General features: G+C 42.9%; 2 protein-coding genes across 7 annotated transcripts in view; one reads left to right on the top strand and one right to left on the bottom strand.

The window, feature by feature from the left end:
* The window catches only part of LOC110489841 (solute carrier organic anion transporter family member 5A1), a 95,879-nt gene extending 75,839 nt beyond the window's left edge, over positions 1–20,040 (top strand). For both annotated transcript variants that reach the window (XM_021562783.2, XM_021562784.2), the window contains exons 7-10: positions 6,040–6,199; positions 10,361–10,602; positions 11,607–11,671; positions 13,358–20,040. In XM_021562783.2, coding sequence (XP_021418458.2) covers positions 6,040–6,199; positions 10,361–10,602; positions 11,607–11,671; positions 13,358–13,824 — 934 coding nt within the window. In that variant the 3' untranslated portion in view covers positions 13,825–20,040. The remainder of the gene's footprint in view (positions 1–6,039; positions 6,200–10,360; positions 10,603–11,606; positions 11,672–13,357) is intronic.
* A 996-nt stretch (positions 20,041–21,036) lies between these two features.
* Positions 21,037–23,608, bottom strand: part of sulf1 (sulfatase 1) — a 77,370-nt gene continuing 74,798 nt past the window's right edge. For 4 of the 5 annotated variants that reach the window (XM_036944106.1, XM_036944109.1, XM_036944108.1 and 1 more), the window contains one exon: positions 21,037–22,713. In XM_036944106.1, the coding sequence (XP_036800001.1) occupies positions 21,557–22,713 (1,157 nt within the window). In that variant the 3' untranslated portion in view covers positions 21,037–21,556. The remainder of the gene's footprint in view (positions 22,714–23,608) is intronic. The other variant, XM_036944110.1, reaches the window with a different exon arrangement.

Below are 23,608 nucleotides of genomic sequence, written 5' to 3'. Positions count from 1 at the left end.
GGAAGTTACAACACAACTACTACTACTCCAATGCTACTACTACTTCTACAATATTACTAATATAATATAATACTATATATAATACTATACATGCCATACAGCACTGGGTAAGAGTTGTTTTTATTTTTTTTTATTTAACCCAACTAGGCAGCAGTTAAAGAGTTACTACAATACAACTACAGAGTTACTACAATAGTACTACTATACTGCATATATTAATATTATATCAACATACCATAGACGACCGGGTAAGATATGGAGAAAAACTATGAATATAATACTGCAGCTATTACTATAACATCAACATACCATACACCACTAGGTAAGAGTTACTACTACTACAATACTACTACTATTCAACAGATATTAGTATAACATCAACACATACCATACACCACTGGGTAAGTTGCCTTAATGACAGCTTTGCACACTCTTGGTATTCTCTCAACCAGATTCATCTGAATGCTTTTCCAACAGTCTTGAAGGAGTTCCCACATATGCTGATTGTGGAGGCCAGGTCATCTGATGCATCACTCTCCTTCTTGGGAAAATAGCCCTTACACAGCCTGGAAGTGTGTTGAGTCATTGTCCCGTTGAAAAACAAATGATAGTCCCAGTAAGCGCAAACCAGATGGGATGGCGTATCGCTACAGAATGCTGTGGTAGCCATGCTGGTTAAGTGTGCCTTGAATTCTAAATAAATCACTGACAGTGTCATCAGCAAAGCATCATCATACCTCCTCCTCCATGCTTCACAGTGGGAACCACACATGCGGAGATCATCCGTTCACCTACTCTGCGTCTCACAAAGATATGGGGATTGTAACCAAAAATCTCATCAGACCAAAGGATAGATTTCCACCGGTCTAATGTCCATTGCTCGTGTTTCTTGGTCCAAGCAAGTCTTTTCTTCTGGTTGATGTCCTTTAGTGGTGGTTTCTTTGCAGCAATTCGACCATGAAGGCCTGATTCGTGCAGTCTCCTCTGAAGAGTTGATGTTGAGATGTGTCTGTTACTTGAACTCTGTGAAGAATTTATTTGGGCTGCAATTTCTGAGGCTGTCACTCTAGTGAACTTATTCTCTGCAGCAGAGGTAATTCTGGGTCTTCCTTTCCTGTGGCGGTCATAGCGCTTGATGGCTTTTGCGACTGCACTTGAAGAAACTTTTTCCATATTGACTGACCTTTATGTCTTAAAGTAATGATGGACTGTAATTTCTCTTTGCTTATTTGAGCTGTTCTTGCCATAATATGGACTTGGTCTTTTACCAAATACGGCTATCTTCTGTAAACCATCCCTATCTTGTTACAACACAACTGATTGGGTCAAATGCATTAAGAAGGAAATAAATTCCACATGTTAACTTTTAACAAGGCAACACCTGTTAATTGAAATGCATTCCAGGTGACTACCTCATGAAGCTGGTTGAGAAAATGCCAAGAGTGAGCAAAGCTGTCATCAAGGCAAAGGGTGGCTACTTTAAATAATCTAAAATATATTTAGATTTGTTTAACACTTTTTTGGTTACTACATGATTCCATATGTATTATTTCATAGTTTTGAAGTCTTCACTATTAATCTACAATGAACAATATAGAAAAACCCTTTGACTGGTACTGTATACTATTATATCAACATACCATACACTGCCTGGTAAGAGTTACCGCATTACTCGTACAATACTACTACAGATATTACTATTACATCAATATACCATACACCACAGAGTAAGATACAGTATATCAGAGTAGTAGTATTGTAGTATAACTATTACATCTAGCTACGTCCCATACAGCACTGGGTAAGAGTTACTACAATACTATTACACCGATGTTACTATTACATTAAGTGGATAAGGATCGCTGATATCACTGTGACTATTACCACAGTGAAATCCACAGGGTAAGAGTCGTTACTATATACTCATCATCATCGGCGGGTCGTGCATGATTGTCCCCCTGATGGGTCCTGCTTGTGGGTCTTCAGATGGTCGATCTGGGAGCCACATATTTTGGTGCAGTATGGGCAGGGGGTGAGTGATGGTTGGACCTTCTTGATGGAAAGTCTCTCCTTTAGAAGTCGCCGCTTGTGCTCTGCGCCACGGCGGAGATCTTCTTTGTACCGCGCTACCCCCTCTTGGACAGTTTTTCTCCATGTCGACCTGTCTTTTGTAGTACTTTTAGCGGTAAGTCTTTGGTATCGCTTCTTTTTCCCTCCAGGAGTCAACTGGCCTGTTTCGGGAGGCGAGTTGGCACCATGGCCCGTCCATCAGAGCTGGTGTTGAGTGGTGCTACTGATGTTTGCCTCCTTGGGGACACTGGTGTTGATGCGCTTGTCTTCCCAGCTGATCCTCATGATGTTGCGGAGGCCATCTTTGGTGACACCAAGGCTTTAAGATGGCTGCTGTATGTGGTCCATATTGCTGACCCATACAGTAGAATAGGGAGAAGTACTGCTTTGTAGACCAGGATTTTGGTTCTGGCCTGGATGTCGCGATTCTTGAAGACTCGTTTGCTCAGTCTTGAGAAAGCTCCACTGGCATGGCTTAGGCGGTGATGTATCTCAGCGTCAATGTCGGCTTTGGAGGAGAGAAGGCTTCCAAAGTAGGGAAAGTGGTCCACATTTTCAAGAGTGGTATTGTCCATTTGTATTGCTGGGGCTGGTGTATTTTTGTCACGCTGTGGTTGGTGGAGGATTTTGGTCGGCCAGACCGAGAAGCTTGTCTACCTTTTGCGAAAGAGTCCAGGATGCACTGAAAGTCCTCTTCCGGGTGGGCAGTGATGGTGTTATCATCTGCATACTGGAGCTCCACAATGGAAGTGTTGGTCATTTTTGCTCTTGGCCTTGAATCTGTTCAGGTTTGCAGTCTGTTCTGTGCAGGATCTGGACTCCCTGAGGCAGATTTGAGCCTGTGAGGTGGAGGATGGCCACAATGAAGATAGAAAACAGGCTGGGTGCAATGATGCAGTCCTGTTTAACTCCAGGGTCCACCTTGAAGTGAAACACTGTTACTGAGCACTAAAGCTGACTTGATATCAAGCAGCAATCCCAGTATTATCTTACTACTATGTTACTCTATGGTATTGGCTACAAGACTTATACATGATTACTACTATGAGTCCTTATATCACTGAAGACTATTGCTATTCTTCAATGGTTTATCATTTGCCACTGTGAGCGAATGCATTATTTAACACCAGTGTTCTATTTTAACCATCATCAACACCTATTCAACAGCCGTTAGTTCTATTGGCGTGGTGTTGGCGTGACTGGTCCATTAGCAACCACACACACTCACACACGCACGCAACACTATCATCTGCTGTGGAACACAGAGGATTCATCCCCACATCACCTTCTATTTCTGTTCTGTTTTATATAGTCCCATCAAGGTGTTGGGTGTTTGTGTAATCATCACCCCTCATGCTTGGTCCCCATCCTGCGTCAGTGGATGGCATGGAAATTGTGGATGCACACACACACACACGGATGGACACACAGACACACTGCTAACATGTATAGCATATGTGATCCAAAGCAACAGCTGTACATTGGATGCGTTTTAAATGGCACCCCATTTCCTTTATTTATTTATTTCATTCCACCCTTATTTAACTAGGCAAGTCAGTTAAGAATACATTCTTATTTACAATGACGGCCTACCCTGGTCAAACCCGGACGACGCTGGGCCAATTGTGCGCTGCCCTATGGGACTCCAAATCACGTCATGGTAGTGCACAATGCTATAGTGGACTACTGGGACTTGGTCAAAGTAGTTCACTATGTAGGGAATAGGGTGCAATTTGGGACGCAGCCAGTATGTAATGTGTCTCTAACCCACTCTACCGTATCAGACCCTCTTCTCTTTTCTACTTCTGCACTGTCCTGTCTGAGCTGAACGGGTATCCCAGACAGACTGTTCTGAGCATTCCTTTGTCTCAGAGAGTCAGCATTGTCCTGTCTGAGCTGACCAGTATCCCAGACAGACTGTTCTGAGCATTCCTTTGTCTCAGAGAGTCAGCGTTGTCCTGTCTGAGCTGACCAGTATCCCAGACAGACTGTTCTGAGCATTCCTTTGTCTCAGAGAGTCAGCGTTGTCCTGTCTGAGCTGACCAGTATCCCAGACAGACTGTTCTGGGCATTCCTTTGTCTCAGAGAGTCAGCGTTGTCCTGTCTGACCTGACCACTGTCCCAGACAGACTGTTCTGAGCATTCCTTTGTCTCTGAGAGTCAGCGTTGTCCTGTCTGACCTGACCATTGTCCCAGACAGACTGTTCTGAGCATTCCTTTGTCTCAGAGAGTCTGTGTATAGATCAGTTAACAGGAAGCTGTGAGCTGATGATGAAGAGGACTGGGTTTACTGGCAATATCATGAGGAATGTCAATAGTGGCATAACTACTGATTCACACTAACACACACTCTGACCGCATCCGAAATGGCACCCTATACACTATATAGGGCATTGCTATCCTGGGTAAAAACTGGTGCACTATACAGGCTCTGGTCAAAAGTAGTTCACTGTATAGGGAGTAGGCTTCCACTTGGGAAGCAGACTATGTGTCTGACCCTAGTTCACCTCTGACCTCTATCGCCCAAGGCGAACATTATACCAACAGTAGGGAAACAACTACAGTACCAGGGAATTCATCCACTGCCCCCTCTCCTGCTATAGTATACTAATCTGTATCCTGTTGACTATATGAATTGTTATTTTATGTTTCTGTAGCATCTGCTGGCTCCAACTGGTGCAGCCAGCCAGTCACAGTGGCTTTGTCTAGAGTGGGGATCTGTAATCACCATAGTGCGAGGGTTCGCCAAGCAGGGGCAGACTGACTCCCTTCTGTGCCCCCTCCCCTGCCTGTTGGCCTAGTGCTGGAATTTGATGGGGGTTTGTTATGTCAGGGTCAGACCTAACAACCCAACTCACAACTGAAGGGTTATCTCAACCTGACCTGAACTGACCTAACCGGACAGATTGACAAGGTAGATAATTCGATTTAGGGGCTCCAGGTCGTTATTGTAAAAGAGAACGTGTTCTCAATGACTAAATAAAGGCAGCAAAAACGTGACTGCTTGCATCATTTGGAGTTGCCATAACATGGTCTAGTGGTGCATAGTGGCGTAATGATATAAGTGGGGGAAAATATCATGCTATTTGTATGTTTTGAATGTAAAAGTATATTCCTGTCTGTGTGCTTTCGCAAGGTGGTGTTTGTAGCCTGACTACGGTTTTAACAGTTCCCAGGTTTTCCAGTAATCCCAGTTGGAAGATTCACGGAGTCAGGAGGAAATAAGCAGGGTATTCGGGAAAGTTCTCCGAATATTGAGGTGTTGTGTTCTATCGTTCCGATAGAGCTCAGTGTTGGAACTCCCAGAGTCAACTGGAGACAGGCTTCTCTTCCCCACTGTGTTTAGAGGGATCAGATCATTGTTTGAGTTAGAACCTGGTTCCCACAGAACTGCTGTAATGTTTATTCAGTCCCTATCACTCTCTCTCTATATCCCTATATCCCTATTGAGTTGAACCCCCCCCCCCCGACCCATGTTGACTCCAATGCTTCCCACAGTTGTGTCAAGTTGGCTGGATGGTGGTGGACCGTTCTTGATACACACGGGAAACTGTTGAGCCTGGAAAACCCCAGCATCATTGCAGTTCTTGACACAAACCGGTGTGCCTGGCACCTACTACCATACCCCGTTCAAGGAGCACTTACATTTTTGTCTTGCCCATTCACACTCTGAATGGCACACATACACAATCCATGTCTCAGCTGTCTCAAGGCTTAAAAATCCTTATTCAACCTGTCTCCTACCCTTCATCTACACTGATTGAAGTGGATTGAACAAGTGACATCAATAAGGGATCAAAGCTTTCACCTGGATTCACCTTGTCAGTCTATGTCATGTTCATAATGTTTTGTACACCTCTCTCTTTTTCTATCTTACAATTCCTTGTTTGTTCTGAAAATGTAGGAAATACAGGTGTGCAACATATCATTACTCCAATAAAATGAAATGTAACTCAACTCTCTCTCCAGGCCCACCCTGACTATGACCCATCATAACCTGACTGGAGGCTGTAATGTGAACTGTGGCTGTAAGATCCATGAGTATGCCCCTGTGTGTGGCTCTGACAGCATCACCTACTTTAACCCCTGCCTGGCTGGGTGCAGCACGGTGAGCAACGGCAGCACTGGGGTAAGTACACACTCGACGGACCAGGCAACACCTGTACACACGTGTGTATGTGAGGAGTAGGCTTGTCTGAGACCTGAAGAATTGTGTTTGCTCCCCGCGTTCAAGACTCTGTATCCTTGATCCTGAGAGATTGTAGAGAGACAGCTCAACTCACATTGTTAGCGCCAGCACACAACCACAGGCCCCTTTTCACTGAATGACAATACATGATGTCATTTGGGCAGTTGTTTGAATTAAGTGGTCTGTTGTGTGCCAGCTGTATCAAATAAATACATTTGATGAATTACAATTAGTGGATCTTTGTAAAACTGACTATCCTACTGATCCTTGACTTTGGCGATGTAATTTACAAAATAGCCTCCAACACTCTACCTAACAAATTGGATGCAGTCTATCAGTGCCATCTGTTTTTGTCACTAAAGCCCCATGTACTACCCACCACTGCGACCTGTATGCTCTAGTTGGCTGGCCCTCGCTTCATATCCGTCGCCAAACCCACTGGCTCCAGGTCATCTATAAGTCTTTTCTAGGTAAAGCCCCGCCTTATCTCAGCTCACTGGTCACCATAGCAGCACCCGCCCGTAGCACATGCTCCAGCAGGTGTATCTCACTGGTCACCCCCAAAACCTATTCCTCGTTTGGCCGCCTTTACTTCCAGTTTTCTGCTGTAATGACTGGAACAAATTACAAAAATCACTGAAGCTGGAGACTCATATCTTCCTCACTAACTTTAAGCACCAGCTGTCAGAGCAGCTTACAGGTCACTGCACCTGTACATATCCCATCTGTAAATAGCCCATCCAACTACCTCATCCCCATATTTGCAGCCCAGTATCTCTACTTGCACATTCATCTTCTGCACATCTATCATTCCAGTGTTTAATTGCTAAATTGTATTTACTTCGCCACTACGGCCTATTTATTGCCTTACCTCCCTAATCTTACCTCATTTGCACACGCTGTATATCGATTTTTTATATTGCGTTATTGACTGTATGTTTGTTTATTCCATGTGTAACTCTGTTGTTGTTTGCGTTGCACTGCTTTGTATAATTTCACAAGCCCTGAATTCATTATTATTGCTGATATTGCTGATTGTCTGAAATCCAGTGTTTTGACCATTAATTGTACAACAAAGCGTATCCAGAGAAATCGCAATATCCACTCAATGGCCAGTTTCTTAGGTACATCCATCTAATACTGGGTTCAAATGTTGCTCAATTGGTATCAAGGGATCTAATGTGTGCCTGGAAAACATTCCCCACGCCATTACACCAACAGCCTGTACCGTTGACACCAGGCAGAATGGAGCCATTGCTTATGCCAAATCCTGACTCTCCCATCAGCATGACGCAACAGGAACAGGGGTATGTTGGATATTTTTTCACTCCTCAATTGTCCAGTGTTGGTGATCGCGTGCCCACTTGAGCTGCTTCTTCTTGTTTTTAGCTGAAAAGAGTGGAACCCGGTGTGGTCTGCTGCATTAGCCCATCCGTGACAAAGACCGACAAATTGTGCGTTCCGAGATGCCGTTCTGCATGCCACTGTTGTTCTGCACCGTTATTTACTTGTTTGTGGCCCGCCTGTTAGCTTGCACGACTCTTGCCATTTTCCTTTGACCTCACATCAACGAGCTGTTTTTGCCCACATGACTGACGCTGACTGGATGTTTTTTGTACTATTCTTGGTAAACCATAGACACTGTTGTACAGTGTAAAGACTGGACTAGGAGACTGGACTAGGAGATGTTTCTGAGATACTGGAACAATTACGCCTGGCACTGAAGATCATACCACGCTCAAAGTTTCTTAGGTCACTCGTTTTGCCCATTACATGGAACAGTAACTGAATGCCTTGATGCCTGACTGTCTGCTTTATATAGCAAGTCACAGGTACCTGACTCACTGTCTGTAGGAGCAACTATTTTCACTAACGTGGTGGTGTACCTAATAAACATGCCACTGAGTGTATATTGTGAATCGCCCATAAAAAAAATCGAGATATGATTTTTACGCCATATCGCCCAACCCTAGCTAGCTGGACAGTCGCACTGGAACTCGACAACCGTATCTGCCCTTTAGACATTCTGGGAGACATTTGTGTGTGTCCCCAATGGCACCCTATTGACTATTTGGTCAAAAGCAGTGCACTATATAGGGATTAGGGTGCCATTTAGGACGCACATGGTGCTTCAGTGAAAGGTGTGCTGGTTTCCTAGCAGCAATATAATCAAATCAAATGTATTTATATAGCCCTTCGTACATCAGCTGATATCTCAAAGTGCTGTACAGAAACCCAGCCTAAAACCCCAAACAGCAAGCAATGCAGGTGTAGAAGCACCTGAACAGTTGTTCAGAACTGTTTCATGACTTAATCCCAGCTGTCTCCTGAAGATTATTCAGGATTCAAAATGCATCATATTCCCAATAACCCTGGTTGCCAAAAGAAACAAAAAAAAGGTCAAACGAGTCTGTACGATATTCAGTAAAATATGTATCTTACTTTTAAGCTCTGAGAGTTGATTTGGGAGTAAACCTGAAAAGATGATCTAATATGTTATGCTAGCCCATTGTAAGCCATTTAGCTGCAGCCTACAATAACATTGAGTCCTCTACCCCCTCTCCCCTTCTCTGAGAGGTAAACCCTGGCCAGGAAGACCCAGCCTAAAAACAATATCAGACAGGATATCACAGCAAAGCTAGACAGGGAAATGCCTAGGGGCGGGTTACAAATTGCACCCTATTTCCTATATAGTGCCTTACTTTTTACCAGTGTTCATGTGTCACACACACCCCTAGATTATTTAGGCACAACACTGGCCTTAGGGAGAATGCGTGTTTGGCTGAGCATACAATGCACCCACAGTGCAGAAGTCTCACCACATAGCTACAGTACAGTATAACATCCCAAGGTGCCTTTGATGTAGCCAAGGGAGCAGGGATGGGTTTGATTACCAGTGAGAGTTGAATGTTTCTGCTGCATTAAGGGTTCTAGGAGATGGAATACAATGTCCCACTGGCAAGTTTCCCAGAAAGAGTGTGTGTGTGCAAGTTAACTTTGTCCTTTCCTGCAAACCACATAAACTGTGTCTGTGAATATGTGTGTGTGTGTGTTTACATGGAAGAGTGTGTTTGTGTACGTATAATTAGAGGGTGTACAAGTGTGAGGTGTGAAATGGAAATGTATTTTTTTGCATGGAGTCACGGCCAGGTGTGTGCGTATACTGTGTCATTATTGTTTCTCAACACTTCTACATGAATGTGGATGCCACCATGATTACGGATAATCATGAATGAAGATTAGCAAGAATGTTACAAATGCACAATGATCATACCCATAAAACATGCTAACCTCTCACCATTATCAATAACGGGGGAGGTTAGCATTTTGGGGGGGAGATATTCTATTCTGATTTACAATAGAGGCAACTCCAAAATGACACAATACATTATTTACCATTCATTTATATCGGGCACAACATAATCCAAAACACAATCAAAACAAACTGCGACGGCATCCAACAAGCTTGACGTCGTCATTAGCTATGCCTCCATGAACTTGTCCAGTGATTTGTTTTGTACCGACATTTAGAAAGTGCACCTAGAAGACAAATGTGACGTGATAACATCATGTGCCCCGCCCGGCGTACCTTCAAAATAATGCTGCAATAGAAGTTATTTGAAATACACGTTCCCTCATTTGTTGCAATGAAGAAACTTTGACAAAAGACAAATCCAGCCGTCGAACATATAAAAATGTATTCAATCTTTAGAAAATGTCTACATCTGGCGTTTCCATAAATGTCGCTTTTGTGGGCAAACCCCTGGGTGGTGGAAAGCTGTCTACTGTGTGCCGGGATGAGGAGACCAAATACTACTCTTTTGACTAAATGTAATACACTGATTTTGTCTAAATACTTATAACACCTTGAAATGAGGGTACTAGATAAGTAAAGTGCTTTCAATTCTAAACAGTAAAACAGATATGTCTGAAAAAAATAATTAAAAGTGACATTCTGTACTGTCACCTCATATGAAACATTTGATCCCAAATCCAAAATGCTGGAGTATAGAGCCAAGTTAAAAGATGTAGCTTCACTGTCCAAATAAATACTTAGGGGAGTGTATATGTATTAAACATGTCCATCTCCTCCACCAACAGATCAGGAACTACACAGAGTGTACGTGTGTCCAGAGCCGACAGGTCATCAGCCCTCCCGCTGGTGTTCAAGGCAACCAACTGCAGCTGGTCATCGTTAAGACCTACCTGAACGAGAACGGCTTTGCGGTGTCGGGGAAGTGTGACCGCACCTGTAACACCCTCATCCCCTTCCTCATCTTCCTCTTCATCGTCACACTCATCACCGCCTGCGCTCAGCCCTCCGCTATCATAGTCACTCTCAGGTAGGAGGACTGTGGCCACTCAAGCTCTTAAAAACTCCTTGCCATGCAAATGAATGATTTCTGAATGCTGCATATCGCTACTAAGTAAAGTGTTACCCAGATTCCTTCCCTTGAACCCTTTCCTTCATGAACACTGATCTAACTCTTCCTAACTCCCCATGAAGGAAGTCTGACATAGGAATTCAATTCCGGTGTTGAATGTAGTAATGTGTGAAAAGTGCAGAATTATGTGCATTCGGCATTAATGCGTTGAGAAGGTTTTATCTACTATAGGTCAGATTGCTAACACTCTCTGAAATTCTTGCTATTAACACGATTAAAGGAGCCCAGCTCCAGTTTAAACAAGATTGCAAAATGTTAGATTTACGGGGCTTTGACTCCAATACTTTCTACAGTTGTGTCAAGTTTCCTGGGTGTCATTTGGGTGGTGGACCATTCTTGATGAACACAGGAAACTGTTGAGTGTGAAAACCACAGCAGTGTTGCGTTCTTGACACAAACCGGTGCGCCTGGCACCTACTACCATACCCCGTTCAAAGGCAAATATTTTGTCTTGCCCATTAGCCCTTTGAATGGCACACATACACAATCCATGTCTCAAGACCTGTCGCCTCGCCTTCATCTACACTGATTGAAGTGAATTTAACAAGTGACATTAATAAGGGATCATAGCTTTCACCTGGATACACCTATAAAAACACTAACATATACACTGAGTATACAAAATGTTAAGAACACCTGCTCTTTCCATGACATAGAATGGAAAGAGCAGGTTTTCTTAATGTTTTGTATACTCAGTGTATATGTTAGTGTTTTTATAGGTGTATCCAGGTGAAAGCTATGATCCCTTATGTCACAGAAAGAGCATTTGTTCTTAATGTTTTGTGTACTCAGTGTATATGTTAGTGTTTTTATAAGGAAGTGTATGCACTTTATATTTTAGTGTGTTCCTCTGTAATCCAGTCTCACTCTCCGTCCATCTGTCTCTGTCCATCACTCCTCAGGTCTGTGGATGAACAGGAGAGACCATTCGCTCTGGGGATGCAATTTGTCCTGTTAAGAACTCTGGGTAGGTTTCTGCGTAGAGATTCTATCATTCATATTATGTGATTCTATATGTAGTTCTATGAGTTACTGGGTATTTTTACAGGCACAGTGAGCTTGTAGTGTTCCCACATCACTCAACCAACCAGTGGAGGCTGTTGAGGGGAGGACGGCTCATAGTAATTTTGGTCTGGAACGGAATGTATGGTATGGTATCAAACACATGAAAAACATGTTTGATATTCCATTCCTTCGATTTAAAATTCCACCAGCCACCACTGAAGTCAAGTATTTGAAAAGGTCTTTCATGACTGGTCTGAAACAGCCTGGAGGGCTGTAGGGTAATACTAGAACATAATTCTGACCAAAAGTATTATCATTTTGTTTTTATATTCTTAAAAAAAAATTCTATTCGTTTCGATTTTTATTTGAAATTCAGTTTAGTTTCAGTTTGTTTTCAGACCTGATTTACTCATTTTTATTTGGTTTGAGTTTTATAGAAACATTTCTATTTCGTTTTATGTTATTTAATTTAAGGTTTACTGACAGAAAGTAGCATATTTCTTCAATGTTAGCCAGTGATAGGTAGTGATAGTGATGCACAAGCTATGGCTATTTGAAACATCTGAATCTGGCAGGTAAATGCTGCCAGGACATGAAAAAGTGTGAAAACTCTGAATAAAAAGCTTGAAAACCCCATTAGATTTTTGCCCAAAGTTTAGGATAAGAACTGAACATAATTCATGATGGCTTTTATTTTATTTGGTTTTGGAGTCAAAGATAAGAGTTTCAGTATAGTTTTAGTTTTTCAAACAGGCTTATTAATTATTTTATTTCAGTTTATGAAAGTGTTTATGATTAGTTTTCATTTAAGTTTTCGTTTACTATAATAACCTTGCTTCTGACCTTTTCACTGCTGGTATGTGAATAGAACTCTCATATTTCAACACCCTGAAAAGGTGTGTGCCTCATGTGTGTGTGTAACTTCATTCACAGTACGATGCAGTATGTCACCTATAATACTGTCAGAATCAGTAACACCATTCGACCCAGAAGGAATGCGTTAGATCTAGGTGTTTAGTCCAGGGTTGGTTTGTGTGAACTTCAGACTCTACTTATCTGAAATATTTGGCTCATGCACTATAGCTCTGGGATGACATTACTCCTAGGTACAGATCTAGGATCAGCTTCCCACCGCCAATCCTAACATTAACCATTAGTGGGGGAAATGCTCCATTTACCCAAAATCTGCATCTAGGACCGACTCATCTCAGCTCAGTAGTGGATATATGGCGCCACCCAGTGGTGGCATATCAGTACTGCACAGACAACTGCTGCGTTGACTTTTCTCCTGTTTATCGTCAGCATAGTATAGCCCATGCAGATCATATAGGCTAGTTTCTATAGGGTAGCTTACATTAGTCTAGAATGACTAGTGGTTATTCCTAAACTGGTTTTCGCTGTAAGACCCAGCTAAAGATTTCTTCTAAACATTCAAAACATGTTTCCGGCTGCAGTCTAGCACTTAGAAGCACACAAACCTTAAAGGGATCAGTCACAACCAACAGTATTTTGCAAACACTAGTTTAGGCAGCATGGCTGAATGGCAGATGGCATTGTCTCTCACTCTGTTCTCTCCCCAGCGGTGTACATACTTCAACACCACCTGTATACTGTGTTCTAACTGTTCCTCTCCTCTCTCTTCCGCCAGCATATATTCCTACTCCCATCTATTTTGGGGCGGTGATCGACACCACCTGTATGCTGTGGCAGCAGGACTGTGGCGTCCACGGCTCCTGCTGGGAGTACGACGTCACTTCCTTCCGCTTCGTCTACTTCGGCCTGGCCGCCAGCCTCAAGTTCATTGGCTTCATCTTCATCTTCCTCACCTGGTACTCCATCAAGTACAAGGAGGAGCAGGCGGAGCGCTGGCACCAGCGACTACCCCCGTTGGGCACTGTCTCTGACCTCATCTGCCACGTGGGGGGCCAGAAGAGCCACGCCCGAACCCGCTCCTGCCCGGTGTTCATCCCGCCTTGCGACCACCCTCCCGTGGCACTCCTTCTCAACCGGGGTCACAGCACTATCACCCTCGTTAACAGAGCAATAAACCCGCCCCCTCCCCCTCTGCTGATGCCACACACAGTAGCTCCGCCCACATATGAGAGCAGGAAGTAAACAGACCACACCTATTCCTCTTTAGGTCACACCTCTACCTGTTCCTCCCCGGGGGTTGTGACACAGGCCTTCCTGTTCCTGTCTCCACCCTGTTTCTAAAATATACACCAATCAGGTGGTGCGGGCAGTGATTTCCATGGCTCTGATTGACAGGCAGAGAGACCAATAGACTGATAGTGACAGAGGGCATTTGTGGTATTAAAGAGCTGGCCACAGTTATTTGGGCGTGTCACAGGGGAACAGCTCGACTCCCGTTTGACTTACAGAGCTGTCTGTCTCTGCTGTGCACATCATTGGCTGCAGAGTTGAGGCTGGTGGGAGGAGCTATAGGACAGGTTCATTGTAATGGCTGAAATGGAATTAATGGAATGGAGTCAAACAAGTGGTTCCCATTGATACCATTCCAGCCATTACAATGAGCCCATCCTATAGCTCCTCCCACTAGCCTCCACTCTGCAGCCAATGATGTGCACAGCAGAGACAGACAGCTCTGTAGGTCAATAGGGAGTCGAGCTAGTGTTTGGGATCAATTCGAATTGAAGGCAGTCAATTCAGGAAGCAAACTGAATCGATAGTCAATGACTTCTCAAACTGAAAAGAAGCTATTTATGTAAAGTTTTCAATTTTGGAATTTTAAATTCAAATCACTTCCTGAATTGACTCCAACCCTGATACATTTCATAAATCAAAATGTTTGTGTATCAACATGATCACATGGTGCTACTGTACTGTAAAATGGGCTGGGCATTAGTATATTCTAATATTATTCTTCTCAGAAGGGACATGTGGGTACTACATTACCCATGATGCCTCATCACAGTTGCAGCGTTTCTCTCAAGCACAACATACTAACTGACAAACCTGTTCTATTCTATGCAAGGTCCTGTGTACTCCCATACAGACAGACATACACCTCTCAGTACTGTATTGACTTACTGTACCCCTCTCTGTGATTGCATCTCAAATGGCACCCTATTCCCTATATAGTGCACTATTTTTGACCAGGGTCCATAGGACTCTGGTCAAATGTAGTGCCTTATACAGGGAATAGGGTGCCTTCTGGGACACAGCCTATCACCCATTCAATCACATTATACCACAGCTGAGCATATCCAGCTAATATTGAATGTGGTTAGCAGCAACATTAAACAGTACTATTGAGGAGGGGATTATATCGACTTAAAACTCATACATGAGACATTTGTCCAGTTCTGTCTGTCCTTGTGACCGTCTGTTTAAACTCTTGGTTCAGAGCAGAGAATGGACCACCCATTTATTTGACTCTTTAGCCCCCTTTGAAACAGTAACTCAGGCTGTGTGGGCCTATCATTGGTTGCTGGCTAGCTGATTAATGCTAATAGCTACGAGGGTAACCTGCTAGCCAACTAGCTTGCTTATATCCAATGGCTAGTTAGTAGCTAATGCTAATAGCTACCAGGCTAACCGGCTAGCTAGCTAATATCCAAGGGACAGATACTGGCTAATGCTAATAGCTACCAGTCTAACCGGCTAACTAGCCTATATCAAAGATTATGGATATAGTGACAAGATACATGTCTCTCCATCCTAACAACCGGAGTCATTGTCCACAAAGCAGCACGACTGGCTGTCTAGCTCCCAGCTATTCTTTCTTTGGATATGTGGATACATTTCATTATTGTAATCCTGAATATCCGATGGAAGGTTGTTGACGTGAACCGATATATTCAATGGGCAGAGATGCTATGCTACTAGCCTCATGCCATGAATATGCATAGCCATCTTGAGACAACTCATATGAAGTGTTTTTTCTCAAAGTTGCCGGGATGTCATGTGTCCTAGTTATATCAGTATACTCGTAACAACTTAAGCATTACAACACTTTTATTAGATCAAGTAAACCTCATGTAGCAAATAAGCCATAAAAAAAATGTATTGACCAAATTCAATACTCTTATTAGCCTCCGTACCAAGCAAAGCTTGGTGGGTGAAACAACAAACAAACGATGGAGACATATTTTCCCTCGAGTTGGGCCTCTCTCTTCCTCTCTGCCTATATCCAAAGACGAGTTACTAACGAACTGGCCACCTAGTCAGGAGTGGTGGTCTGCACCATAGATAGTTAGTCTGTGTGGAGTTAGTCTTCATTAGGACTTTAACTTTACTCCAGGGCAATGGGGAACACAAACACAGTATTGTATTTATAACATAACATTAGGTGGTCTTTGCTGGAAGGGAAAACTCAGTCATAATCCTCATCCAAAAGAATATGACATAAGAGAACTAAAAGCTGTCATTTTAACTGCAAATATCTACAAAATGTATTTTTTTGTTTTTTACTTGTTTGAAAAAGTATTGAATTTGTTTTGAATTTAATTTCCATTTTTAAGTTAAAGGGGTAATTCGGGATTTTGGCAATCTACTTCCCCAAAGTCAGATGAACTCGTGGATACCATTTTGATGAAGGAAGTTAGAGGTAGTTTTGCGAGCCAATGCTAACTAGTGTTAGCGCAATGACTGGAAGTGTATGGGTATCTACTAGCATGAACCCAGCCCATTTACAAACTGACTCTACACTAGGTCCAATATTGCTTCATTTCAGCATTGTTGTATTGACATTTAGGCATTTAAGAAGTAGTGTAGTAAGGAATAAATCAACAAAGCTCATTATATCAACAGATAAGTCACAATAACAAGAAACAATATAACTGATTTTTTTTGATCATTCAGTTCAGGAGTGACTGGGACCCACCCTCTGCTGGACATAAACATGAATTGCAGCCCGGAGTGAAAAAGACAGTGAACGGTCTACCCTTTACCAAGGTTTCCCAGAAATTCCAGTAAGAAGATTTCCGGAATCATGAGGGAATAAGCATGAAATCCATAATCCTCCCGGAATTTTTGGAAAACCTGGGAAAGTTACTGGAATTTTGCAACCCTACACAGACCTACTACTAATACTGTTTTTGTACAACTGGACTGCTGCTGTGAATTTACTACTTGTTTTTGTTTTCTAGGACACTTTTTAAGGAGATAAACCATTATGAACAGCAACTACAGTATTTATACCTTGTTTGGCATGAGGCATGCCTCATAGCCATTATATATTTGCGATTTTAAAACCGGTTTCCAAAGAACAGCGGATTTATCTGATGCAGTGGTAAAGTTGTATGAATTAGGCTGGGATTCAATGGGCTTTGTCCACAATGCATGTTTTAAAGGCAATGTTCCCTCGTGCGCGGAGACCACAGTCACAGTAAAGGATGCATATGTTGGCGCAAACGGAAATCACTTTAAATGGCACATTGTCCAAAGGCTGCGATGGGATTACATCCCAGCCTAAATGTCTTTGTCCTCAAGTTATGTAAGAGACTGCTGTGCGTCTATGATGATACTTGGCTGAAAAATGCCAAGTTATGGTTTCTTATTAGTATTATCATGAATTAGTAGCTAACTGTTCCCAAACTATTATCATGTAAATATTTAAAGATATACAATCACCGTATTATAGAGCTTAAACTTAGTTAGAAGTAGGTATTTATGAACTAACCCTAACCATTGTAGACGACATCATAAAATGACTTAAAAATACAAAAACAAGGAAACCGTATATTTGCTTCTCTGTGCCTGAATGACCTACAGTATTTTACATAGGAACGACCTGTTACATTGAATTTGGGAGATTGGGGAGTGGGTTGTATTTTGCAATATGTTTTTTTTGTTGATGGCTCCATTTGAATTGGTTGGTGTTGAAGCCCTCTCTTTGGCTCCATCCAAAACGACTTAGTTTGCATCTCAAATGGCACCCTACTCCCTTTATAGTGCACTATAGGGCATAGGGTGCAATTGCAGATGTAGCCTTAGCCTTCTCGCAACACTTCTCCAAGGTAGACTGTAGACTTGCTTTCCATCTCTTTCTCTCCTTCCTCTCGCTCTCTTTCTTTTGATCAGTATTTCTTCAGAACGTGTTTTCATTATTTCATGGACTGACTGTGTACTCGGACAGTGTATTCCATCCCAAATGGCACCCTATTCCCTATATAGTGCACTACTACCCATAGGGCTCTCTGGTCAAATGTAGTGCACTATATAGGGAATATGCTGCTATTTGGGATGCAAACTGGAGGTCTGCAGCCCTTGATTTGTGTTCCTCAGGAGCAGAAGTCTAAACCATATTTGTGGACACTTGGGCTCCATACTTGCGAACATTAGAACATTTTCTCAGTCTCAAAATGCGCATCAGCCAATTCAAATCGGTGACATAGTTGCACCTTGTAAAATGCTATATGTTAGCTGTTCCCATTACATAATCTGGCACATTTAGCCATATGCTAACCAGGCGGCAGTGATTATTTCCTGTTAGAAATTCCACATCAGCCTATCAAGATCTTAAGACTTTATATCCATCAACCAATGGCATTTCTTAAAATAGGTCGACTTGGCCACCAGATGTATATTTTAAACTTCCAAATTAAAGGTTTACTTTTGCTCCACTTGATCTGTCACAATTGTAGCGTGCCAATATTTCATGACAACGAATCCTTGACTAGGCTACTAAAATTCAAGAGGCACATTTTTGCTCATCCATTTCACACACGTTCATGTGCTTTCACGGGAAAAAGATAAAGGTCTATAAAACGTTTATTATCGTACATCGTTAGCGTATGCCACTAAGGTGATTGACTGTGAATCTTCGGAGTACAGTAACCGTGGGTTAGAGGTCCCCCATCTCATGAAGGGAAAAAAAAGAAAATGACCAGAAGCCAGACTTACAACACTGACCTATCCGTCCAGTTGAAATGTTGCATGTATTTTAGTAAACTTTGATTAGCAGATGGTGCCGTTTGAGTCATGTTAAAGATGCTCTCATGGAAAAGTGGCCCACTACGTTAGCATTTGTATTTGGCTGATGCAGAATTTGTTAACGGGCATGATCACTGCCACCTGGTCAGGTTAGCATAGGGCTAAATGTGCCAGGTTATCTAATGGGAACTTCCAAAGTAATGTTTTATCACGTGCAAACTACATCAACGATTTTAATTGGCTGATGCACATTTTGAGACGGAAAAACTCTGAACTTAAACTAATGGACCCTTGGTTTACAAATGCCTTGAATACTTGATATGTGTCATTAAAAAACTGTAAAAAGGAGATTTGGGTCTGGTTTATGTTTATGCAATCAGTATAGCAGATTTCTTTTGATCAAGCGCTTCCATAATGTGGTAGGGTGTGTCTAGGATTTTTTATTTTTTTTATCCCAGATTTTCTAGAAATCGTGGTTGGAGGATACTGGATTTCCTGCTTATTCTATCCTGATTCTGGGAATATTCCAACTGGGATTTCTGGCAAACCTAAGTTACAGGAGTGTGGGAGGATGGATGGATTTATGAATGTATGAAGAAATGGTCATTAAATAAGCTGAAATGTCACTAAAATATTTGACACGTTTATTTCTAAACAGCTTCTTGGCCTTCCTGAAACCAGAATTGTTGCAACACTTCTACACACACAATAAGGAAAGGAAGAAAATACTGGAAAATACTGTTGATCTAAGAATCAATGAATGTTGGTTTTAGGTGGAAGCAACATTGAACCAAAACGTAACCATCAGTAGAAGATGTAAGAATGAGTGGCGATGACACAGGCCAATGCAAACATACCCAATGATATGTAATGGGAGTGGTGTGGATTAAATCATATGATTTTTTGCTTATTGCATATAGAATATACAGTATAGTCTAACAGACAGTATTATAAATGACGCATAGATCACCTCATAGTAGTAATGCCATATGCTATTCAAGCAATGGAGGGAAAGATTAGGGGTGGCATCTCAAATGGCACCCTATATAGTGTAGTGCACTACGTTTGACCAGGGCCCATGTTGCTCTGGTCAAAAGTAGGGCACACTTAAGTGAATAGGGTGCCATTTGGGACATACTTAGGTTTTGGCTTTGTGGTCGTTGTCTCTTTTTGAGATGTAACTTGGGGATGATTATGTGCATCCTTGATTATCAATGCAATAGGGAATACTGGTCTAATGTGAGTTTTATTGTGTGCGGTAGTTCATTTGTGCTTAATATCTAAAGTTTTAATTTAATTTGGTGATGATGATGGCTGAGTGTAGAACAAAAAGTGAACTTGAAGTTACTGTAGCTAGAAGAGTAACATAACAGTGAACTAGGTTAAATAATTACAACTCACAAAATTATGTTAGCAATGTTCATTGCTAACTTTTTTTTTTTTAAACTGAACTTTCAGTGTTGCACTTGCAGTAGCAAGTATCCATGAAACCAACTTACCCTTTAAGTGTTAAAAATGAAATACCAATGATCAGTGTTAAGCTTTGAGATGCCATTGGAGTTACAGTGAATACGTGTTTCCAAACCACAAACATTTAAACTAAAGGCAACGGTCAGTACAAGGGAAAAGCTAAATAAATGTTCAAAGTGCATTTATGGTCAAACTATTGTGATCATCTGATTTGTCAGTGGTTATATTTCTGATGGGACTGCACTGTGATAATTGGTCGAGAGATGACTGAGGCCGGGATTCAAGCCTATCCTCCTTTGTCAACTTTTTAAGGTTATGTTTCCACTTTCGTGGAGATCTCATTCATGGAAAACGTTCAGTTGGAAATGACCTTTACATGTCAAAGCACTCTACGCAGATCTAACGCTGATCTGATTTAATCCCGGCCTGAGTCTGTTAGCATTAGCCAAGGCGTTAGCATTAGCCAACTCAATTGTAGTACATCAAGATGTTAGCATTAGCCAACTCTATTGAAGCACATACCAAGACGTTAGCATTAGCCAACGCCATTGTAGCACACAAAGGTGTTAGGTAATGCCAGAGATACTGGATATAATGACAAGAAGCTTGTGTCTCCGCCCTAATAATGGGATTCATTGTCCACAGAGCGTAACGGTGGGCTATCACGCTCCCATCTGTTACTATCTTTGGATTGGTGGATACATGTCGGTATTTGAATACTTTTTTGAATATTCAATGAGGGGTGTTGATGTCAACCGCCTGTATTCAATGGAGTGAGATCCTATGCTAGCCTCCTGATAATGCATAGACCGTCTCGATATTCAACAGGTATAACTTTGAGAAAAAAAACACTATCAAAGTTGCTGGGATGTCACGTGCATTACACTTATATCGGTAAACTCGTAACAACCTAAGCATTAAGAAACTTCTATTAGATCAAATAAGCCTCACATATCAAAATAGCTTTACATTTTTATCTTGACAAAATTCGGCACTCATTGCTTAATAATTAGCTTAACGTGGACAGATGTTCAGCCTGGTAAACCCTCTCGCTTCGCCTCTTCCTCTCTGGTAACGCTAAATGACCACTAACCTTCAGACTAAACCTGTTTTTATTGTTCAAAATATATATTTAAAACAATGGTGTTATCCACTTGGACTTTTATTAAAATTCCCATATTTTATTAATTTCAGCTGCATTAAGGCTTTTCTTTTTCTAAATATATATTTTGGAAAAACAACATAACACTGTAGTTCTTCTAATAATAAATGGAAGCACCTGTAAAAAAAAAAATCAACAATAATAATAACTTTAATACTCATGAATAATACAGCTCTAAGTCAGACTGACAGGTGGTGGCATCATCGTTGGCCTTCTTGGCTCTCCATGTCCCCCAGTATCTGTGTCTCTCTGTGTCTCTATGGTGACCGGCTGGGCCGCCCAATGTCAGGCCAGCACGTGCGTTTGTCTGTATGTGTCTCACTGGGTGTGGTTGGAAGAGGGCTGGGGGGGAGACCCACTACCCTCATAGTCCAGGGCCTGGAGCTGGGCTTGGGACTCGACCTGTACCTCTATCTGTAGATGTGCCTGTTGGAGCTGGGGGTTATGCACTACCACCCCAGTCCCCTGTGGGGCGCCAGTCTGAGTCTGAGGCGGGCTCCTAGTGCTGGTAGTAGTGGTGGTGGTGGAGGCCTGTACTCTGGGCTTCAGTGTCTGTGGGGAGAGGGGGAGGTAGCCCTGGCCTTGGAATATGTCCTCTTCCTCCTCCTTGTCTAGTCCCAGCTCCAGTCCCTGGATGAGACTGCTCTGTTGGGTCTGGGCCTGGCCTGGGTAAGACCCCAGTCCCAGCCCCATCTCCAGGCTGTTGTGGGTGCGGAGCAGGTCGTCGTGCCGCGTCTCCATCTCAGTCAGGCCGTTGTTCCCGTTCCCGCTGAAGACTAGCCCCTCCCCCTCGCCATCTAGCCAGTCCTCCTCCAGCTGATGGGCCAACCACACTTCACCACCGGCAACCACTTCCCCCCCTCTGACCCCTCCTCTCCTCTGACCTGCTGACATCCCAGACACCACTCTGGGGGGTCTGTCTAATGGATAAGTCTCGTCAGGGAGGTCATTCACAGATTCTAGTTGAACTTTAACCTCTGACCTCTGAGGTGTGGGGTGTGTGGGTGTTAATGGAGGAGGTGGTGGTGGGGGTGTGCTAGGGGCAGGATGGGTAGTGCATGGGGTCTCCGGTAATCCCTCTGTGGCCCGATTCAGGATGACCGGTTCTGGCCAGATGTCCCGGCTGGGCGTACCTTCTCCTCCGCTGCCCTCCTCCAGCCCCCCAGCCCCAGACCCGGAACCCTGCTCTGCCAGGGAAGTTGCCGATGCCGGGTCATCCTTTAAGTCAAGCTTATGGGTTTGGTTGTCGTCGTTGTTTTGAAGTTTTGAGTCTAAAACGTGTCTCAGTGCAAACATATTATCTACATCCTTCTGGAAGATGTGCCAGTCGTCCTGTCTGAGGCTGTAGTCAGTCCTGTGCTGGTACAGGCTCTGGTTTACACTACTATACAGCTCCTCCAGACCTCGCCAGTCCACCTCCTCCTCCGTCAGGTTGGGCAGCTTAACCCGCTCGTCCGTCCCAGACTGGCTGAGTGCTATGAGGGGAGAGGATGAGAGGGTCAAGGGCTGGAGCAGAGAGTGTTGGTGGTAATGTGGAAGTGTGTGGGAGTGTTGGTGGTAATGTTGTATGGGACTGGGAGTGTGGTAGTGTATGGGAGTGTGAGTGGGAGAATTGGTGGTAATGTTGTATGGGACTGGGAGTGTGTGGTGTAATTAGGGGAAGTGTGTGGTTGTGTTGGGTCACATGTCATGCAGTCATGCCCAGCAGCAGAATCTAGCCTGCAGCCTCCTCTATGGCAGTCAGCTCCTTGGGGTTAGTGCCCCCCCCCCTCCCCCCTCCCCACACACACACACAGTTTGGCCCGGTAAACACAGCACCCAAGCTGAAGCCATAAGCAGCAGAGCAAACACACTAGTCATCTTGACATAAAGTGACAATAATTCCTCAAATATACATAAAATTCTCAGATCTACTGTTAGACTAGCTAAACTAAAAAAAGAAGACTGATGATAGGCTTGTTGTTTTCGAATGAGTATCCAGGTAACCTGGAAAAAAAGAAAATGGAATCTGGGAAATAAAGGAGGGGAGGAAAATAGGATGATGAACATCTGCAAAAAAAGGAGTGTTGAGGAAGGAGAGAGTGAATGATGAGCCTGCTGTGTGGTGCATTAGAAAAATACAGTTACGGCCAATATACTAAAATTGGAATCATAGTTAGGGTATATGCTTACTATCAATAAGGTTGGAGTGGATTCCATTTCATTTTAGTAAATTAAGTCAAATTCCAACAATTGGACAAGTCCTTGACTGAATTGAAATGGAACCGACCCCCCTAACCCTGATAGACACACCCTGTATCATTGTTGATTACTAGAGGGAGCTCTTTCAAACTCACTCTGGCCTACAGGGCATGTACGATGTACTAAAGA

Source organism: Oncorhynchus mykiss, chromosome 15, assembly GCF_013265735.2.
Source record: "Oncorhynchus mykiss isolate Arlee chromosome 15, USDA_OmykA_1.1, whole genome shotgun sequence".
Classification (NCBI taxonomy): domain Eukaryota; kingdom Metazoa; phylum Chordata; class Actinopteri; order Salmoniformes; family Salmonidae; genus Oncorhynchus; species Oncorhynchus mykiss.
Note: the sequence above shows the minus strand (reverse complement) of the source record. Positions and strands in the feature narration are given on the sequence as shown.